The 22,782-nt window shown below is 42.0% G+C and overlaps 1 protein-coding gene across 1 annotated transcript; it reads left to right on the forward strand.

Moving 5' to 3' along the window:
- The first annotated feature begins 15,438 nt into the window (after positions 1 to 15,438).
- On the forward strand, positions 15,439 to 21,392 carry LOC127763091 (uncharacterized). The gene is made up of 7 exons (XM_052287684.1): positions 15,439 to 17,150; positions 19,096 to 19,186; positions 19,269 to 19,426; positions 19,522 to 19,573; positions 20,004 to 20,086; positions 20,197 to 20,290; positions 20,401 to 21,392. Exons 1-7 carry the CDS (start codon positions 15,837 to 15,839, stop codon positions 20,928 to 20,930), a joined length of 2,322 nt encoding a protein of 773 aa, XP_052143644.1. The 5' UTR covers positions 15,439 to 15,836; the 3' UTR covers positions 20,931 to 21,392.
- The last annotated feature ends 1,390 nt before the right edge of the window (positions 21,393 to 22,782 follow it).

The raw sequence follows: 22,782 nt of genomic DNA on the forward strand, positions 1-22,782 counted from the left end.
GTATAATGAACTTTAAGAGTATTTCTATTAAACAAAACATGCTACACAAATTATCATGGACTCTTTGCTTTTCTTTCGAAATAAATATAATGTCATTGAAAATACCATGAACTCTTTTATTAGTTTCATTTTTTCCAAACTTTAATTAGTATTAAATTCAATATACTCTTAGCTTCTGCATCAACTAAAAAGGCACACAACCATAGTTAAAGGCACATGGATTTATGATTTGAATTTTTGTTGAGTATCGGACTTGTTTGGTTTACTACAATGTCAAAATGTTGACAATACCACATCGTATGAAAATTTTACTAGTGCCAATTTTTTTCTACAATTTATGTGTGTTATTAGCATGTTTTGATAGCAAACCATACACTAGTCAAAACTATTCAAATAACAATAATTTGATAGGGCACATTTTTTTCATCAAACAAAAAATGGCCCATCACCACACCGGTGGTTGTGCTTCCAATCGGGACTATTATCATACTGCTTGAAGTAGCTAGCGAAATTGTTACCAGCTGCACCGCACGTCAGTTTAGCGGCCGTCATATTACCTCAGACCTCAATTTAACTATCCAGATTACGCAATACACAATCATACATATGGCTGTACCTGCGAAGTTGTGATAAGGTCCGCGATGCAGATAAAATACAGCACAATGATTACACCCTAAATATGATAATTACAATCGCTCGATCCATTAATCAATTCCTCACCAAGCTAAGGCACACAAGTACTTAACGACCTTATCAAGACGCCACGCACGGCTGACGTGGCCTGCACGGCAGCTGAGCACGGGGTGCGCATCAAACAGGGGGAGAGCTGTGGCTGTGTATAGGAGCGGCTCATGTGACCGAGTTGATCAAAGGCGCGTTCCGAAACGGATTAGCACGGGTGATTTTGTTTAATGCTCTAAATTAGCAAGTGCTTTCCGGAAGCAATTGCCTTTCATTCGCCTGTGTTGCTAATAATGCCGTGACAGGTCAACCCTTAGTGCGGGGGGTGGCAGAGTTGGCGTCACCATGCTTTAATTTGCACGCATCTCTTTGACTTCTTCCTCCTGGATGCATTAAACCAGTAGCACAAAAAAGATCTTGATTTTGTAAAGCACTCTGCAGTTAATCACTAGTAGGGAGTATTATATTTCAGTTGTGCGTTCTAGGTTAGCTAGATATTTAGTTAGCGATCCGAATATGACATGGCATTCATGCATGATCGCTAGCTCCAACTTTAGCTTGCAACAGAGTGCGATAACGATCAAGTCAATTAGCTGGTACTACTACTTTATGTGTCTATCTCATGTAGTTTAACTCCACTGATAAAACTTGTCTTGCAAGAGTAGTAGCTCCCTTATTTCTCAGAACTAGTGGCAAATTAATTAATTTCTACATGGAATCACTCCATGTTTGTTAGATTAACCTGGCCGTTGTGTTAAAGGATTCACAAGACCCAACGTCATATTACTGGTAAATCAAGGCCAGGTTAATCTAAATAAAATATTTATAGATTTATCATCAATTCTCGAAGTTTATACAGTTTAACATCATAATATTTCGTTTTTAAGATTCATCTTTGATAATTATTTTTATAATATATATAATTCACATGTTATTAAATTATATTTTTAATAGAAATTGATGATACATGTTTGATTTGGGACAAAACAAAAATGACAAGTGATTTAAAACGTATAGAGTACATTAGTTCTAAACCAAGCGGAAATAGAAAAATAAACCTAGCAACATGTTCATGACAAAGAAATAGTGTCAAATATTGTAGTACTAGCTATACTTAACTAGTAAGTACCTTACTTCTGAAGTGTGATATTTAGTCTCTACAATTATACTTAGACCGAGGTAATTCTTTAATGGATAATTTATACTTTGAATGCGTGCACAATCCTAGCTTAGTAGTAGTCTTTTTGAAATATATATAGTTAAACCGACCTAGGTTGTGTGGCTTGGTCAAGAAATATATATATCAACTAATCTTCAGGAACGGACAAAAAAAAGTCGGCATGCTTTACAATTTTTGTACAGTACAATGTTATATGATAGGATTGATAGCTAACCTAACCACAGATCGACACACACCAACGGAGCAACACATTTATATACTACTATTATTTAGGTGAAAACAGACGCACAAAAGAACAACATTAGATGATAAATATCTTTCAGATGCAGTGTTTATTTTCAGCGTTCATACCAAGCTACAAAATACATCGTACGTCACAACGGCGCAAAACGCCTTTGCAGGATTCGGGCGATCGTCTTTGATAATCACTCGATGCCACATTCATTCACCTGAAGCAAAATCCAACGAGCTGACATTTGTGTTCTAATTCGCCAAAAAAGTAGCTAGCCGGCTAGTACTACTGTCCAACAGAGCCCGGAAGCAACAAATACTAATGGCCGAGCCCTCAACATCAGAAGTGGTGTAGCGATGCCTTCATTTATTAGTTGAAGGTCCAAACCATAATTAAGACGCCATATGTATTGCAGAGTTGCAATTGGAAGATACGGAGTAAGTAGAAGTAGAAAACTGAAGCAGAGGCTCACAATATCGTTCGAATTTCATCTTTGATATTTTGAAGGTGCCATATGGTTTGTGTCGAATTTCAATCGAAATTCATCAAATCCTGTGAAATTTGCAAACTTTATCACCTCGTGCTGCTGGGCTCGTATTTCAACTCAAAAAAAAAAGGGCATGTTCACTTTGATGCTATTTTCAACCTTACCAAATTTTGGTAAAGTTGCTAAAAAAGTGGCTACATTTAGTTTGCTGTCAAATTTTTATAACTATATAAGAAATGCTGCCAAAATTTTAGCATAAATTTTGATAACTTGCCAATAAGGTTTTTTTTTGGCATCAAAGTGAACAGGCCCAAAATTGCAAAATGCTGGACTATACTACGTAGGTAGAAGTGTTGGGCGGGCATTCATTTGGAAACATTTTACTCACTGGGCCCAAAAAGGCCTCTGAAGAATGGGCTTGATCACAAGTCCTCCTCTTCAAGACCTGCTCAAACTCTCCTGGCTTCTAGTTTTACCCAACGAAAAACACACCCTCATGACTAAACATTGAAGCCTGGCGATGAGACAAAATGAAAAATGGAATTGATATTCACTATTCTAGGTCCAGTGAAATTAACCAATAATATGCGGGCACTATAGTGCTGACGTTTAGTTAATTCTGAAGGGCAAGGAGAAATAATTTGGAGGATCTAATTCCAAATAACTGAAAGTGAAATTCCACTGACCGTTTGGAGGATCGTCACTGTGCAGAAACAGCTAACAACAAAAAAGACGCAGCTGTATCAAAAGTTACAGAAAAAAGGAGAGGTGGAGAGAGGAGTAGTAGATGCTTCGTGCATCCGACGGAAACTACCAGGACGTCGTCCATCCACCACAGTGAAGACGACGTAGGAGCGTGCACGCGAGCTGCTGATTCTTCTTCATTCTTCTCAGATTATTTACCGGTTTACTGAAACGAATAACAATCCGCTCAATAACCACGTAGACAAATGTACGGGAAGAAATTTTCAATGCTTTTTGACGTACCGTACGTAGGATCGAGCTAGCACTGCGAGCATTTGAAGGCTCCTCTTAATAAGATAGTATATATGGCAGGTTGGCCGGCAGTACATTCGATACCAGCAGGTTGCGAGCTTGCGATGGTCCAGGCCGAACTGAACTAGATCAACGGACCGGTGCATGTGAGCAATTTGCGTGGATAGTCATTGTCTCTACATCGATTTGTTACTATTTCCTCCGTACCAATCGGTCGCGTTCACGATCCACCGGTCCGGAATTTACCGCGCGTGTGTGCGGCAAAGTGCTCCTGTAAAATAGGATTAACTAGCAATTTAATTACGTACGAGGAAAAAAAAAAGAACTGAGCGTTACGGACAAATTAAAACGATCGAATCCAAACAAACATGAACCATTATTTGCCGATCTACTAGAAGGTTGTTGCAGTGTAGCTTTCAGGGCATGTCAGTATATCACATACTGTGACATGAAAGTATGGATCGATGGATGGGATGATCGAAAAGACGAGAAAGTAGCAGTCGATGTGGTCATGTGGAATTGTTAAGTTGATTTTTTTTAGACTGAGGATGCATAGCCTGAGAACAGACAGCCAATCGGAGTGTCCTCTACTCCCTTACGTTTATCCCAAGTTCCCAACCCCATGAATCTGACTTTTTTCAAGCTAAATAGATGTCAACGGGGCAACATTATTAGATGCATGATTAGATCGAACAAAACACCGCGAGAGAAGTGCAGCAGCAAATGCGCCCGCCCGCTCCTGTTTGCATTGGTTGATAGCTAGCTGTGCGCTGGACATGAGAAAGACTTGGAAAGTTCGTGTTAAACTCGTGCAAAACTTCCTACTACGTTAAAATTAGGCTGCAAGCATGCCACGTTTCATCGGCGCATCGATCCAATAATTGCGATTTTTTCCCCGACTGCAGTTGGACAAAACAAATGACAACTAACACAGTTGATGATCACACTGTCGCGCAGTCGCACCGGCCACTAGCAAGATCGAGGAAGCAAACAGTTTTTTCTAAAATCTGCAGGTACATGAGCAATGCATATATGCATTGCAGCTGGAGTTCGACCAGGATATAGAAGTCATCGACAAACACCTCGATCTCCAATTGATTGGCGTGTAAATGCGACAACGATAGATACATAATACATACAGATCCCCTCTGAGGCTGTGACGCATAGTCAGGTTCTCTTCTCACCGACGTCCATGTACTCCTCCCCAGATCGATCAGCTCCCGTCCTGCTAGCTAAGCTACACATACTACTATGCGTTAAGTTTCGGCTCCTTCACTCGTGATTGCATGTGCCACCATGTCCCCAGACTCCCAGAGCGATCGAGGTACAATTTTGTACACGCGTGCAGGTGCAGATGGAGAGAGAGAGAGATGAGGCACCAACCACAGGTACGCCCGCTGCAGGAGGGAGTGAGAGGCCCCGTGCGGAACTGTGGATGCATATGTGTGTCCGCCGCACGGAAACGGATCTGTGTATCATCCTGTAGAGAGATGGAACCTGGAACCAGTCGAGACTGTGTGGTCTGCGCGTGTGGTGTTTGCCGCTTGGTGTTGTGGCGGTCGGCCGGCGTTCGCGGATTGCGCGGTTCGCGCGGGGGGGGGGGGGGGGGGGGGGGGGGGGGGGGGGGTGGGGTGGTGAGGGGGGCGGGGGCAATCGATCGACATGGCAAGGGAGCGCATGCCGGCCGTAATCGTTCAGGACACGCACGGAGCGGCACGCACGTACGGCCTACGTGCATCATATCGATCGATCTGTCGATCTCGGACGGTGTGGCAAATGCAAGTGAGGGGCGTACGTGGCACGAAGGCCTCCGCTCGATCCATCGGGTATTCCCGGCTGGTAAATTCTCGGCTAAGGGGGTGTTTATATGGGGGGCTAGTGGTGTAAAGTTTTAACGTGCCACATAGATATTATGTAGGGTGTCGCATGAAATGTTCGGGCACTAATAAAAACACTAATTACATAATCCGTCAGTTAACCGCGAGACAAATTTATTAAGCCTAATTAATCCGTCATTAGCAAATATTTACTGTAGCACCACATTGTCAAATCATGGAGCAACTATACTTAAAATATTCGACTCGCAAATTAGTCGTAATCTATGCAATTAGTTATATTTTTAGTCTATATTTAATACTTTATACAGGTATTTAAACGTTTGATGTGACATGATGAAAAATTTTAGGGTGGGATCTAAACAGGATCTAAGTAAAAAAAAAGAAGAAGCAGCCTTTTCTGCTTCTCATCATCATCGTGCAGCCCATAAGTTAATTATTGCAAGAGTATCAGAGGCCTTCATGCTGTCGACATTCTCCTCTCCCCGTAATTTGATATGATCGCGTACTCAGAAAGTCAACCCGTCTTACTGCATGTAGTATAACATAATGTGCATGGGCATCAGGGACTAACGAATGGTTCATGTCAGCGTGTGATGCAGTGATGGCCTCCAGAGTCCTGGGCATATGGAATCTTCAGTGGAAAGATAAGCCTCTCCTTCCTTTTATCTTCTTTAGAACAACCAAACACTGCGTCCCCATGATTTTCTATTATTTTCCTCAGCCCTGCAACAATCTTTTCAGGTGTTCGGCTCACCGATGCACCACGTGCCTTAGATCTACTACCACCACTGGGCCCTGGCTACAGGTTACAAGCATCTAAAATACGGTGTAACTGCGCTACAAATTAAACAATGCACTGTTAAGCGAACTGCTATTTTTCCGGCTGATCATGTCATTGCTGCAGGTGGCATGGCACGGGGCCTACTGGTGCAACAAGATCCGCTTGCAATATTGAACAGTTGTTTCTTTCGCTGGGGTCAACAACCCCTGTATCCATCGCTCATCGCTGGCTTGGGTGGCGGGTAGCTGGTGGAGTACTACTCCTGGTTTTTAATCTGTGATGCAGAGTCCAACGTTTTTTTTTTTTTGGCAGATGGACTGTGTGCTGATCATGTGGCACTGTCTTGGTGTGGTGCCATGACGCAGTATGTAGGGGCGCGTCATTTCACGGATCCGCTGCTTTTCTCAGCTTTCATCTTTGTGTGCATATATGGCGTGTGTGCTGGATATGTACTGTATGTCTACATGGGGAGCGTATCCTATGCACACAGGCCCTCACATATACACACCGTGTACACCAACTAAAAATTATCACAAAAAATTCTAGGAAAATTCATACATATACTTTCAATAGTATTACATCTACGTGCAAAGTCGCATCTTCAAATTCATTCTACATAGAGAATAACAAAAAAGATAAAATTCTGACAAAATTGTAACCTTAAAACTGTCAGATTTTTTGTTTTTTTTGTTACGGCTAAAATATAATGAATTTGACGTTAAGATTTTAACCCTAGGTGTAATACAATTGAAAGTATGTGTATGATTTTTTCTAGATTTTTTGGTGACATTTTTTAGTTGGTGTGCACGTGTGTACACGTGAGGGCCTGTGTGCATAGGATATGTTGCCGTCTACATGTGCTCTGTTGAATGAGATATTTATGTTGGTTCCCTTGATTCCTTCTGCCTGCGTGCTGCGATTATATATACTTGTTATAAGCAGTAGTGTTGCTGCATCAGGCAGTTGAAATTATAAGTCGTTGGATCTCAGCTGATAGCAGAAGCCATAATTTGTTTATTGGCTTCTTCTTCTTACAGATTAATCAATTGAAACTATCAATTCTTGTGTGACAACTGACAAGGCTTAATTTGGTGGTAGGAAGGGTACTGGTACATGCATGCAGAGAAGCCGGTGCCGGCGAGCACGCCGGAGAAGGTCGGAATTTATGAAACAGTGGCTTGATTTGTCATACAACTCCAGAGCTGTATATGCATAAAAAGCTGGATGGACGAGGACCACAAACAGCTTGAAATGACACGATACCAGATTGCGGTGGAGCCGCGATCCGCTCGATCGTCCCGAAAATTTCAAGATTGGAATGAGGAGAGACCAGTAGTAGTAGTATATGAGCCTTGTTTAGTTCCAAACTTTTTCTTCAAACTTTCAACTTTTTCATCACATCAAAACTTTTTTACACACATAAACTTTCAACTTTTCCATGACATCGTTTTAATTTCAACCAAATTTTTAATTTTAACGTGAACTAAACACACTCATGGTTGGGTCATTTGATAGTAGTATTTGTTTGGGACACCAGTCATCTCATCATCCCCATAGGCAATTCGGCGTTCGGCACTGCAGAGAACATTCTTCTTTTCAGATCCGTGACAGTTGTGACATATGCAACAGTACTGTAGCGACTGATTTTTCTTCAGTAATTAAAGCCATGTAAGCTCGGAAACAATTTTTACTGCTTGCTGAGCCACCGTCGCAGGGATTTTTACCCGTCACATCGCAACGTGTGGGTATGCAGTACCGTCGGGCGTCGGCAGTCTCGTTGATCTCGAAAGAACGAAGAGCGCAAACGAGTGCAAGTAAAGAGAAGCGAAGCGACTCACGCATAGTATGCAGAATATAGTTTGCACTTTGCAGGACAGGATTATCATCAGGATTTTAATCGGCTGCGAAAGTGAACAAATAACACGGCCTCACGTACAAGCACTACTGGGAATCATATATACGAAACCTGTAATGGGCGATCTATCGCCCAGCCGCCCCCCTCTCTCTCTCTCTGGTTTCCTTTTTTTTTTTTTTACACCGTATTACTGTCCTATTTTAGTAAATTTATGCACCTAAAATTTATGGACGTGACTACACAGCTAGTAGTAACTGGTTTGTCTAAACCAGCAATCACTCCATATATGATAGACACTATCCACTTATATTTCAAATACAATTTTCTCTAAAACTGCTTATCCGATCTACGATCCGATTACACCGTTGTGTTCGTAACAATTAAATATTTATAACAAGATCTCACATGATTATATTTTGATGAAAAATATAAATTACTTTTATAATATATCTAAATTACTTTTAGATTTCACTAAGTTACTTCTTAGACATATAAAAGTAATTCAATAAAGCCTAAAAGTAATTTACATATACTATAGAAATAACTTATAACAAAAAGAAAGTAACTTCTATAATATATGTTAATTACTTTAAAACTTTATTGAATTTACTTTTATATGTTTAAGAAGTAACTTAGTGAAATCTAAAAGTAATTTAGATATATTATAAAAGTAATTTGTGATTTTTTATCAAAATATAACCATGTGAGATCTTGTTGTAAAGATTTAATTGTATTTGAGTAGTTTAAGAGAAAATTGTATTTGAAGCATAGATGGTAGGAATATTTTTTCTACTTGCTTGATCAATTAGTACTGTAGTAAATTAAGATTCTTCAAGACACATATCTGGACAATGGCTAGCGTCGCTCGTTATGACTAAATCGAGAGCGCTCTCGATTTAGATTTTGCGAAAGTTTATACACCTCAAGTTTACACAACTAAAGTTTAGAGACCAAAAGTTTATAAGTCAAAAGTTTATATATCCGATTCAAATTTGAATTTGAATTCAAATATTTTTCATATATAGTATTTCTATACATCTAAAGTTTATATACCTAAAGTTTATTGACCCAAAGTTTATAAGTCAAAAGTTTATATACCCGTTTCAAATTTGAATTTGAATTATATCTGATTCAAATTTGAATTCAAATATTTTTTATATATAATATTTCTATACATCTAAAGTTTATACACCTAAAGTTTATAGACCTGAAGTTTATAAGTCAAAAGTTTACATACACAATTCAAATTTGAATTTGAATTCAAATATTTTCTATATATAGTATTTCTATACATATAAAGTTTATACACCTAAAGTTTATAAATCCAAAGTTTATAAGTCAAAAGTTTACATAGCCGATTCAAATTTGAATTCAAATTTTTTATATATAGTATTTCTATACATAAATTTTTCTAACTTTTTGTTTTTTAATTTTTTTTGGTGTACTATAATAGAAAGAGAAGAATGGGAGGAGGAAGGGGAGAGAGAGGGGGAGTAGGGGGCGGACGGGTGATCGCTACACCCGCCTATTAGGCGTGCCCTCATATATACTCTTCTGTTTCTAAATATTATTAGATGCCGTTGATTTTTTTAAAATATTTTTGACCGTTCATCTTATTCAATAACTTTTGTGAATTATGTAAAACTATATGTATATATAAAAGTATATTTAACAATACATCTAATGATAGAACAAGAATTAATAATTAATTAAATTTTTTGAGTAAGATGAATGGTCAAACATATTTAAAAAAATCAATGGTGTTAAATATTTAGGGACGGAGGAAGTATTATGTTGAGCTCGCTGGCCAAGTGTACCACCCCACGGTGAACCGCGCACGTAACACAATAACGCTCTGAGAAAGATTGGTGCCCTCACCATCAAACCGCGCGTGGACACGATTTCTCCCCAGATCCCTGGTTGGAATCGGTCAGGGTCTCTCTCTCACTCCCTCTAGTCCATATCCAAATAAGATGCTGCATGCTGGGTGCTTGCCACCTTTGGTAGAACCTAACACATGATTTCTAAACCGAATTCACATGAATCGGCTCAAATTGGGTTAGAAACTGTGAGATAAATCCACATTGATCCAGTAACGAACCAGATCATGAAGACGTGGGTATTGTTCTTTCCTGTTTTTTGCGTGCCCACTGGCCGTGGCCGGCCGGCCGGCTAACTTTCGGTCGGGGCGTTGTTGTTGCATGCGTCCGTACGCGCGTGAGGTGTCCCCGGCCCTGACCCTGACACCGATCGAGAAACAACGGGTAGGTGACGCCGTGACGGTGGTGGCCACTGGCCAGTGTAGCTAGCTGGATCGTGAGCATGCATGTACTAGACGAGAGGTGAACGTACGCACGTCGCGTTGTAGCTGGCTAGCTTGAGATCGGGGAACTGGTAACCATTATTCCCCACGTCGCGTAGGCTGAAATTGTAAAATTGGGTACTGAGCCAAACAATCTCCAAGTACCGTGGTACGACACGGGGGCAAATTGCGCGGTCCCTAAGCTAGTTCGAGTTGGACTTGGACGCGCTGCCGGCCGCGGCCAGATTCCGAAGTCCTCTCCTCCCCGTGTTACTGGAGTCTACTAGTGCCAGTCTGCCAGACTAATCGTCATATGTATTCACGGCGCATATGCTCCTGCTCGTCGGCCCGTGTCCTCTCCGCGCTCAACAGCCTCAACTCTCAAGTCACTCCTCATACGTACGTAACGCTAGCTAGCGTAGCACACGCCGTCGAACGTCACTACACACTTCAATTCACCAAAGAGATTAAATCTAAAACTCGGTACTTCTTCGGTCCCATAAAACACGTATCCCATGGTAGATTTACATTTTATACGAGGAAAAGATTATGTGTACTTACAAGACAGCTAGGCTTTGCTATCCTTAATGATGTTGACACCGCGCGATTAGAGACTAGCTAACATCAACGTCACAATCAACCAGTTCGAAATTAATTTGATTGGATGACGCTGGTATATGCATGTTGGCATCCACATGATCGACTCACTATAGCAGTACGTACAAATAATCAACTCCTGAAGGTATACGAGCTGTTCGAATTCGATCGGATGAATTCAGGATGGGCAACAGTTTGTTCACGTTGCTCCAGCGCAGTGCGTTATTTCTAAATATGAATGCAATGCAATTGGCTCCCTTTCACGGGGTACAGTTAGGATAAGATTGGAACGCTCTGCATGGTGTGCCAGGTAGCACACGCTGCGCGCCTATCGAAATCCAAAAAGTGTGTTTGTGCTTTGCCCGTTTTATCGAGAAGACGAGTACTCGTGTGCACAAAAATATATATATTCAAGACGTGTGGGTCTAGCTCCAGCTAAAGGGGTAGTACTATCTTAAGCTGCTTTTTTAATCCGGAGTTACGTACTAAATTATACTATATCGTGTCCACGTGTACCATTTGGTGCGTTATCAATTTTAGTACGTACTCCTCAATTCACGTGGCCAGCACTGTGCTCTGCGAACCTGCGATGGGGCACTCGTGGAGGCGTGTCTCAGTTGTGGCGTTAGCTGATGACATACTTGATGCCCGCAGCTTAGTGAGAGAATCATCTCACACACGAAACTAATTGAAACAGAGTAGTGTTAATTACTCCATCCATCCGGACTGATAATACTTTTTTTAGACGAGAGTGGGATTAAACTTTAAAATATTTAATTGTGAATCATTTTTAAAATATTTATCTTTCAAATATGGTGACTATACTCTTGTCTAAAATAATACTCCCTCCGTTTCACAATGTAAATCATTTTAGCATTTCCCATATATATATTAATGTTAATGAATCTAAACATATATATCTATCTAGATTCATTAATATCAATATGAATATGACAAATGTTAAAATGACTTACATTGTGAAACATAGAAAGTAAGTATTATTAACCCGGAGGGAGTAACAACAAGCCGAAGAAAATAGAGTAAGGGAATATCGAAAGTAGAAGTGATTAGTAAAAAAAAAATGCAGTTGGGTACTCTGGGACAGCTAGCTGCTTTACAGAGAGAGAAGGGGTTTTGACGTCATGCTGGCATATGTGCTTCTATAAAAAAAATACGTACTTTTATTTTTCGAAATTAGCATATGTACTAATGTACGTCCCCGTGGATGCAGCGCGACGGTGACGTCCGCAAAACTCAATAAGCTTACATTGGAACTATTCAAGTTTGATATTATATCAGCACACAGATTTTTCAGGAGATTTTGTAGGTGCACCATATTTACTAGGGTAGGGAGTAGCTTAACTCAATTATAAGTTCTTGTGGCTTTGTTAATATTAAAATATTTTTTAAAGTCTTTTAAAGGTACTTATGTAAAATAAATTACGTGTTTATAGATGTTAGTGTGCGAGAGTGTACATGATGGTGGCGTACGTTGTGTGTTTTAAAAGAAGAAGAAAACGGTGACCATGAACTTGCACAATTAGCACGGTGAATGTCGCATGCCACTTGTAAAAGTTACAGAAAAAAAAGTTAGCCACTCCTATAATTGCCACCCATAATTCTGTACCAGTTGCGCTTCATCCGATCAATCTGCACTCCACTTAGGTTAGGTACGACGCACACATGTGTCGATCGTTCCAAAAGTCACCGATCGATAATCGATCGATCTTGGCAGATCTCGATCGTCTCGTCTCGCGCATGCATGCATGACTCCTCCATGCTCGACCCGAGATCCATCGACACGCTACTGTGCGCCGGCCGGCATCTTCCGGGATCGATCGCTCGCCCAACTGCCCACGCGATCGAGCTCCGAGACAGGGGCGCACATATAATGGCCGGGGACCCGGTGCCATGGCCGCGCGCCGGTGGTCCTGCAATGCCTGCTGTGCACGGTACCCCCCCCCCCCCCCCCCCCCCCCCCCCCTGCTGCCGCCGATGGATCGATCGATCGTTCGCCTCCTGCTGGTGGTAGTACTGGGATTTTCGGCGTTTTCACGGGCAGATCGGCCTAAAAGGCGTCCCCTCCCGCACGCCCCCCGTCCCCGCGCATGGTGGCCCGTGACATGTGAGAGATGAGACGGCCGGTTTTACAGCTCAACCTACCCCTAGCCACGTACACCGGCGCGCGAATCGGCGGCCACCGCGCGCCTCTCGCGGGTCGGTCGTACGCGCGCACGGTCCAGACCGCTGGCAAAGGGGCCAGCCGCGGCCGAACGCGAGGGAGCTAGCGTGTACCGGGGGCTCGCGGCGCCGGATCGTCGTCGGACGCCGATAATTTTGCGCGCGTGGCTGGACGTGTGTTGCTTTGGCGTGGGACGTCATTCGAGGGGCACGAGACACGGCCGGATCCAACGTCGGCTCGCGCTGTGTGGTGTACGTGTCTCGAGCGTACACATACGTACCGGTGGGTTTCCGAAGGGATTCTTTTCTTTTTCTTTTTCTTAACTTCGGTAGCATGTGGGGCGCGCGTATGATGTGTTTTTCCTCTTTACGTACGTGCTTGGTGTGCTGCCGTGCTGGCATGCACGGCCTAATTTTAGCTTGCATTTTTTTATATATAAACAATGACGTATTAGTTTGCTTGCTTGCTAGCTCCTCCCCTCCAAAAAATACAAGCATGTCTACATTTGCAATTTTCCATGGTGTTTTTTTTAGAGCAATGCTCCTCCCAATTCATCCGAGCAATGTATTTGCTCCCAGGCAGCTGCATTGTAGGGTGTGATATTTCCTAACCAATTACTCACTCCGGTTTATTTTGTAAGAAGTTTTAAACTTTTTTAAGTTTAACAAAACTTATAGAAAAAATTTAGCAACATCTACACCATATTTTGATGTATTAGAAATGTTACTACGTTTTTCTATAAATTTAGTCAAACTTAAAAAAGTTTGATTATGAATAAAAATCAAAACGTCTTATAATATAAAACAAAGGGAATACTATATTGTTAGGGGCATTACAATAATTTTATGTCAACCTTAATTTCTGCTAAAACTCTAGTATTTCCTTCATCATGTAGTAAGTTTATTTTTTCTATTTGTTCCAAAATAAATTTATTTTTTAAAATAATCATTGCATTAGAGTTTGTGAGAGTAGAGAATATTTGTGATTTTGATAAAGTAGGGATATTATAGTGTTTTTATTTTGTATTGGTATGTATGAGACGTGTGAGTAATAAATTTTTTTAGACAAAGGTAGTAGTGTTCATATTTATGGATTGATGGCTCTTGGTGCTATCCTAAATCCATTGAGTTTGAACGCACTCTACTAAAAAATCAACCCAAAATCCTTAGGCACATCATGAAAATTTGTCAAATAGTTTGTCGGTACTAAGTCGTAGGTAAAGTTAGTTGCGCTTAATTTCCAACATGTTCTAATTTTTTTTCTTTAACCCCATTCCTTCGGTGAACGCTCTCCTTTCTTTCTTTCTTTCTTTCTTTCTTTCTTTCTACCTCAGCCTCTTGCACAATCACTGTCTCCATCGTTGATGCAGATGGTCCATTAATTCAAAGTCAACCTTAGCAAGCACTTCTATCTAGGAATTATGTTCCATCGCACAACTGACATTATTCCACATTTTATTTGAGAGATGAGGATAACCTCACCAACGCACAACCCCACTCAAAACAACATCGAAACATGGTAGTTGTCATCAATTTTTCTCATAATTCGGCATGATCCTTCTCCTTGGCTATTGATGTATCATAGGACCACGACTTAGGGAAAGCAGCGAAGGGATAGTGATAGGTGTACCATGCTAAGATTTGATCTTAAAAAGGCTATGTGAGTCAAGTAACATAAGTATACAAATAAATTTGGATTGTAAGTTGGAAGTCCCATACCAAGTCGAAAGTCTATTGAAAATAGCTTGGCCAACGATATGTGTACATTAACTTTAGATGGACACATTGAACGTTGAAATCCAAAATATGCGCACACAAAAAATAACTTCCATCCGGTGAAATTCAATAGCTTCGGCCACTGTTACATTGTACCAGCAGATGCCTTAAATTTCAAGTCCCTCCAGCCCGTTTCCACGTAAGGTTTGACAGCGCAAACGCACAATTCCATCCCTGCTGCGACAGTGTGCAACCGTTTTCCGTCCCCACAAAACGGGAGCAGAAATGACGCCGCCGCGCGGAGGTTGGAGGGAGCAAATCATCTCGTCTCGTCACCAAAAATCCGAAACGCCACAGCAGCACCGGCCCCGATCGAAACGCTAGGCCGGGCCGGCCGCCCTTCGAAACGGCGCGAGCTACGTTACCTCCCCTGTCGCGGGGAATGAAAATTACCGCCATGTGGACCCCCCCACTGACAGCCGGGCCCCACAGCGCCAGCTTACATCCATCGGGTCAAGGAGGCCCAGGACGTTTTCACGCATGGCCTTTGCCTCCGGCTTCGCCAGTTTACCGGGCAGCGAGCAGTAACCGGCGGTAACAGCACCGGCCGCCACCACACCATTGGCACGGACAAGCGACAATTACCGCGATAATAACAACGACGGCGGCGGCGGCGGCGGCAGCAGCAGCAGCAGCAGCCGCACCAACCACCCTTAAGTAAGACGAGCGGAGGCGGGCCGCGAGCGAGGGAAAGGAGGAAGCCACGGGTCGCTCGCTCGTGGTAGTGGTGGTGGATCTGACGCCCACTTCGCTACGACTTCCCCCATCCCTTCCTCCCTCCCTCCCTCCTCCAGTCCTCTTCTCTTCTCCCCTCCTCCCACACCTCTCCCCTACCTCGTCTCATCGTGCTCTTCGCACCCGCGCGATTCCGCCCCACGAGCGCCGGCCTCCGCTTCGATCTCCGCGACGGGGGCCAATGCCGGCGGCGCGATGAGCGTGGAGGAGGAGGTGGTGGGGGAGGAGGAGGAGGAGGAAGAGCTGTTCTACGAGTCGCTCGATCGCATCCTCTCGTCGTCGGGCTCCTCCACCTCGGCCTCGGACGACGATGGGGACCACCCGCGCCGCCGCCGCGGGTACGACGCGGGGGCGGCGGCCGCGGCCGCGGCGCTCGACCTGTGGACCTCCGAGCCGGCGCCCATCCAGGAGCGACGGCGGCGGCTGCTCCAGCTGATGGGCCTCTCCGGTGACCCGTCGCTCGCGCGATTCGAGAGGGGCCGATCGGCTCCATGCGACGCCGTGGGCCCGCTGCCGTCCTCGCCGGTTGCGCGGTCCAGATCGAGCGGTGCCACGCCGGCATCCGCCGCGAAACCCCCGCTCGGAGGAGGCCGCTTGCGCGGAGCCTCGTCCGATGTGTCAGATGCCACGTTGGAGGCTGTTGAGGAGGACCCCAGGTGCTTGATCAGAAACCTCGACGACGGCAGCGAGTTCCTGGTGAGAGAGGAGTTCGGTCTCCGTGAGGTCGGTACGGGGCGGCAGCTCACCATGGAGGAGTTCGAGTTGTTCATCGGCCGCTCCCCCATCGTCCAAGAGCTCATGCGCCGCCAGAGCGTGGTCAATTCCAACTCAAACTCCAATTCCCAAAGTGGCGCCTCCACTCCCATTGAGAGGTCCAGCTCCGGCTCCAGCAATGGTGGGGCGCGCTACAAGCGGCGCAACAGCTGGCTCCGCAGCCTCCGCAGTGCAGCTGGCTCCATGGTTACATACACTCGTGACCGCCGCAGCAGCGACGAGAAGGATACATCCTCAGATAAGGGTGGGCATCGCTCCAGCTCGGCTACGGATGACAGCCAAGATGGTGTTGCACACCATGGCCCGGACCGTGTTAAGGTTCGGCAGTATGGTAAATCCTATAAGGAGCTCAGTGGCTTGTTCATGAACCAGGATATAAAGGCACACAGTGGGTCCATTTGGAGCATCAAGTTTAGTCCTGATGGGCACTTTCTCGCAAGTGCTGGTGAGGATTGTGTCATCCATGTCTGGGAGGTGTTGGAGTGGAAGATGATAGAGGAGAGGGGGTTGGAAGAAAATGGGGTCTTTGATCCAGAGTCGATGTTGGTATCCACGGCTACAGAGGGAAGCCATCGGGAGAAGAAGCTGCGGGCAAAGGCAGTACACAATCAGAGATCAGTAAGCTCAGACCGGTTGATGGTGCCAGAACACGTGTTTGCACTATCAGAGAAACCCGTGATAACCTTTGCAGGGCATTCTGAGGATGTGCTTGACCTTAGCTGGTCCAAATCTCAGGTAACACTCAAAATGCTGCTATATGCTTGTCAATTCGAATATGCAAATATTTGTTTTTTTTGGTATACTCCTGTGATACATACTCTGCTGGATTGTAGTATGTGTGCCATCAGACATCAGGATAATAGTCACAATAATTAGGTCTTAACTCTTTAAAGTTAAAGACTTATGAAGCCATTGCCAAATTAGCAGTAGCAATGTCTCATCTAACCTTGAGAAGTCATCTAGATCTCTGGTATACTGCAATGCTACTGAAAAGGGAAAAAAAAGGATGTTGGAGATTTGAACAAATTGGAATTACACAAATTGATTGCTCGCAATGTTCTGTTATTCGCAAATAATTCTGTTAGATGGTTGTTTATAATACATCAGTGCAATTGTACCCTTTCCAACCTCTAAGTCATGTTTTATAAAGCATGCAGCTTTTTCGCTGCTTCATGGTGACTTAAGTTTTTCATGTTGAGAACATCTAGAAAATCCAGCACCTGTTGGTCAAAGGATAAAACATTTTGAATGTCAGTTCATTCAGTTCCATATAACTACTAATCTGTTGATTTAGGTGTCTCTCTTTCACTGTAGTATTAAAAGCTTTTCCATTGATAAATAGATTCAAGTTTTTTGATCATCAGGTCAAAGGAGATATTAAGTTTTTCAATAGATTCTGTAGTCTACAGTGTACTCCAATCAACAGAAGATATTTATTCCATCACTAATTAGTATCACCCAGAAGTGATTGAGTGTCATGAGCTAAGTAGCTAACTATTTTATGTGTTGACATGACTTGAGGTCAGCCTTTATTGTTCAAAAGTGTGATTTGATATTCATTATGTTTTTAGTGGAGTTTCAAAAGGTGAAAAAAATAGTGCACAAGAATATTTATGCACGGTTCTTTGAAAAGAAATATGTCCAGCCCCCAAATGCTAGATGCATGATTACGGTGTATAACTTCAGCAAATTCTGTTAAGCAACATAAAGAGTTAATTGAAGTTTGTCGCCTGCCAGATTATTGATGCCAATCTACCAAGCTAGAAGTCAATTTCAATGTGTTGTTTTACCTTTTGCATTAGACAAGTGGGCGCATATAGTATTAACGCAGTAACATTCCTTCAAGATATTGTATGACGTTCATAAGGCTTCTGTATGCTGTTTTAAGCTACCAGTACATGACTTGTGACATGCTCTTATACTGGTCCCCTAATTAGGTGGACATTTAACAGGTTGCTGTTGGGTATGAAATTATTGCTGGTGGGTTTAATGAAGATAAAGTTCATCTAGTACTACAAACTTAAAGCGAGTACAAATGGGCATCTCTTCATGTACCTTGTATAAACTTGTCTGCCTCCAATTCTGCACAAGAAATATAAAATAGGATAGAAGAGGTCTCTCTTGGAAACAGCATTAAGGTGGATGTAGCTAATTAAGAATTAACCATCTTGCTGAAAAACTTAAGGCCTTAAACTGTTAAAAGGTGGACAATCTACTTATAGTATAAAACTTGAACTCAGTCCACATGCAAGGCCAATCAACTCTCCGAGGTTTAGAAATCTAAACTTATGTTATTGCTTATCAGGCTCCGTCACTACACTTTAGGAGTCTCTTTGGCAGCAAAACTCCGTGCTAGTTTGGCAGTCTGTTCAATTTGTATTTCTGATTATGTAGGCCTTTCCAACTATTTATTAGTGGAAATAGGTTAAGGAGATGATTTGTACCAAATTTCAACACTAGCATATTCCACCTACAAATGTTACGATGGACTCATTTGTCTTCAAAGTGCAGTTTTTCACAACCCAAAGCTAAATTTGTAGCTCAGGGACCTCATCAGACGTTCATGAAAGCTTTAAGGGTGTAGGAATATATTAGCATAATTCATTCATTTTATTGTGATTTTGTTGTATTTAACAGTTACCCCAGCACCCCTTATCTCCACTTTTCAATTTCTGTGCAGTACTTGCTTTCATCTTCAATGGATAAAACTGTACGGTTGTGGCACGTGTCAAGCACTTACTGTTTGAAAATCTTCTCCCACAGTGACTATGGTAAGAGCATCGCTTTCAATAGATCAATATCTCTTCCTCACCCCATGTATTGTCCTTCTCTCATATCAATTTCTTGATTCAGTGACTTGCATCCAGTTCAATCCTGTTAATGATAAATACTTCATTAGTGGTTCCCTGGATAAAAAGGTTCGAATTTGGAGTATACAAGAACGCAAAATTGTTGACTGGATTGATCTGCATGAAATGATCACAGCTGCCTGTTATACCCCTGATGGACAGGTTTAACTTGCTTCTTGTTCTACAATTTTTCAGCAGGGGTTTGCTTGCTTTTTTTCATGTTCATTCAAACACCTTGTTTTTTACTCTTTGTGAAGGGTGCACTCGTTGGCTCCCACAAGGGCAAGTGCCATGTCTACGATATTTCTGGTAACCCTCCTCTCTCATTACTTAATTGCTGCACATGTAATCTCCCACATCTATAACTTATTTATTCCAAGACCTGGTACTGATAGTTGGTACTCCCTCCTTTCCAAAAATATAAACACATCTAGCATTTGAAATTTGTACCAATATTTAAGTATTTCTAGCACTTTTTAGTATTACTTGTCCCATTAATCACCTTCAATTCAATTTTTTTCCCATCTTATTTCTTACCCCCCAAGCATCCCTCATTTACTGGGAGGCACTAAAGTCTCTTGTCCTTAACCTTATTATGTGCTAAACAACCTAGAAATGCTTATATTTTGGAAACGGAGGGAGTATATGCTATGTTAAGCTTCCATCTACTGCCATTGTCATATTATACAAATTGCCTCCTATATCTTGCAAACTTATTTTATTTTTGTCTTTTGCCTAGATAATATGCTTAAGCACAAGAAACAGATTGATCTGCATATTAAGAAAAGGAAATCTAGCCAGAAGAAAATCACAGGAATTCAGGTGCTTACTCTGAAGAAGCATTTTAAATATGATATGAATCAAATCGCACCAGAATTGGTTTTTCATTTTACTTGTTTTGGACCATTACTTATTAGTCGTTCTTTAAATAGTTTGTTCCAGGGAGTTCTTCAAAGGTCATCATCACATCTGCAGATTCACGAATACGAGTTATTGACAGTTTTGAACTAGTTTGCAAATTTAAAGGTAATTAGTGTTGATCTTATTAATCCTGGCCACACTATTTGTTATTAAATCGTTTCATATTCAGCTGGTGGTTGTTTTCATTTCCATGTTTGTAACTCATCTTGTTTCAGGCTTTCGTAACACCAACAGCCAAATTTCTGCTTGTTCAGCTGTGAAAGGGAGATATCTTATCTCTGCAAGTGAGGATTCCCATGTATATATGTGGAGATGTAATGATGATTCCGAGCCAAACACAAAGAAGGGCATTGTTTCTATCACAAATACCCATGAACACTTCCACTGCGAGGGTGTGACAGTTGCTGTTTCTTGGCCTTGTGCCAGCAGCACAATGACATCTAGAGAATGGTCTGAGAATGGCCTGTCTGGATCTGAGCTTGATAAAGATCAGGAGATGCCTGATGCTCAGCACCAGAGCAACATCATCAGAAACACCAACCCAAATCATAATGGTGATACATCCGCGACTTGGTCTGAAGAACTCATGACACCAACAAAACAGAGCCCGCGGTCTAGTGCCAGCCATCCTATGGAGGGAGATCAAGCTCCGAGTCATTCGGCCTGGGGCTTGGTGATTGTCACAGCAGGCCATGAGGGTCATATCAGAACATTTCAGAACTTCGGCTTTCCCGTTAGAGTATAGCATATGGACCTGGATGCTGAGTCATCCTGCAGGAGTGTAGTTTTGTGTATAGAATACACGGAAATATATATTCAATGAGATGCACAGCATTGGGTTGGGGGATTGGATTTGGTTGCTCGTTGGTGCGCCTGCTTCAGAATTTGGAATCTTCGACTAACACATGGTCAGTACTCAGGTACTTGTGGTATGACATTCATTTTAGATATTACCTCAAATTGTACATGAAAGTGAATCCCTAGAAAGAGTAATGCTGTCCGCTGGTTGGAGTGACATCTTTCGCCCTCATCTTCAACCTTTGCTCCACTTTTTTTTAATACTCCCTACTATGTATTCTTGTAAGGGGAAAAAAATCAGTGCTACAGAAAAGAGATGCAAAAGAAAATTACGTATTGTGGGCAGTGGGCGTGTGGTGAAATTCTTTACATTGAATTTGTGGTGTCATGGAGTTCTGAGCTTGCGATACTTAACTGTTTAAGCTTCTATCATATGCTATTGGAAATTGGATGCATGCGAAGATAGCTTATAAAAACAGCATAATTTTAGGCCTATCTGGAACGCTTCTCTTGGTCATTTTCTGTTTTCTTGTAGTCGTGAGATTTATATACGGATAGACATGGACTTCCCAAACCTCACGGAAGTATACATGGTACACTTGTTGATATATATTATACTTATGTCTTAAAATATAACAATCTTTATTCCTACTATTATAAAAATTGAAGATATTTTCACAGAAATTTTGGTGCGTCAACTGTGTTATATTTTGTCCGTATCCAATTCGAATTTGTCGTTTAAATTGACAGAGTATTTATCAATTGTAAAAATTATCTTTACCCGTTGCAACACACATATATTTTTGCTAGTCTAATATTATAATAAAAATATATATCTCAAAATATGACAACTCAACATTGGATTAGGAACAAGCTAGTACTACGAGCTTAATCGATTAAGGTTGGAGGAAAGTAGTCCTCTAACAAATACACAAGGTTAATTAGCAGGTGTAAGCACATGTCGTAACGGTGGGAGTGAGTCATCCGTGAAACACAGACTCTGGGAGGCATCCGTGAAATTTCAACTAGAATCGCCTGTGTTTTGAGAGAACTTAAGATAAGATTAAGTGTAGGCACACAAAACAAGACAAACATTTAACGTATGATTAATTAAATTTTAATTATTATACACTTTAAAGTAAATTTATTTAATATTTTTAAAACAACTTTTATATAGAAAGTTTTTTAATAAAATATACCGTTTAACAGTTTGAAAATCACATTAATAGGACAACTGAAATTGTGAGTGTCATTTTGGGCTTTGTTCTAACCCAACCTATTGTATCGTTTGTCCAATTACAACTTTTCTGACAATATTCGTTATGAAGTTCCATACAACCCAAAACGCTTTATATCAAATAGGATGATGTAGACAGGTTACAAGTAGGATTAGAAAAACAGAAAAAGAAAACATTACACTTTAGCAGTAGTATTATCTCTCTGATCTGCACTCGTCTTTCCTTTTATTCCTTTTATTTTTTTCCTTGATGTTTTAGCCAAACAATGATGGGATATCAATTTGATGATCAAACTTCCGATGGGGACGGTGTCGGACGGGGCCAGGTGGCCAACCACCCAACCTAATGCCGAACAATACCGAGAGAGCTCGACAGCCACTATCACACACACGAGACGTGCCAGTCTCGCACTCCTCCGCCGACCGTGGCCCATCATCCCATCCAGAGACGGAATAGGAAAAAAAGTATATATATATATATATATATATATTAAAAAAAAGCAGAAAGAAATACCCGCGAATTAACGTGGTGGGATAACCGTAGGCCGTAGCCGCGTCCATC

Source organism: Oryza glaberrima, chromosome 2, assembly GCF_000147395.1.
Source record: "Oryza glaberrima chromosome 2, OglaRS2, whole genome shotgun sequence".
Classification (NCBI taxonomy): domain Eukaryota; kingdom Viridiplantae; phylum Streptophyta; class Magnoliopsida; order Poales; family Poaceae; genus Oryza; species Oryza glaberrima.

Bases quoted from the DNA above. Each gene is read 5' to 3' on its own strand.
- LOC127763091 (XM_052287684.1), top strand. From the start codon at position 15,837: ATGAGCGTGGAGGAGGAGGTGGTGGGGGAGGAGGAGGAGGAGGAAGAG. The intron at 17,151-19,095 runs GTAACACTCAAA...ATTTCTGTGCAG, and splicing joins TTAGCTGGTCCAAATCTCAG to TACTTGCTTTCATCTTCAAT. The intron at 20,087-20,196 runs GTGCTTACTCTG...TTCTTTAAATAG, and splicing joins AGAAAATCACAGGAATTCAG to TTTGTTCCAGGGAGTTCTTC.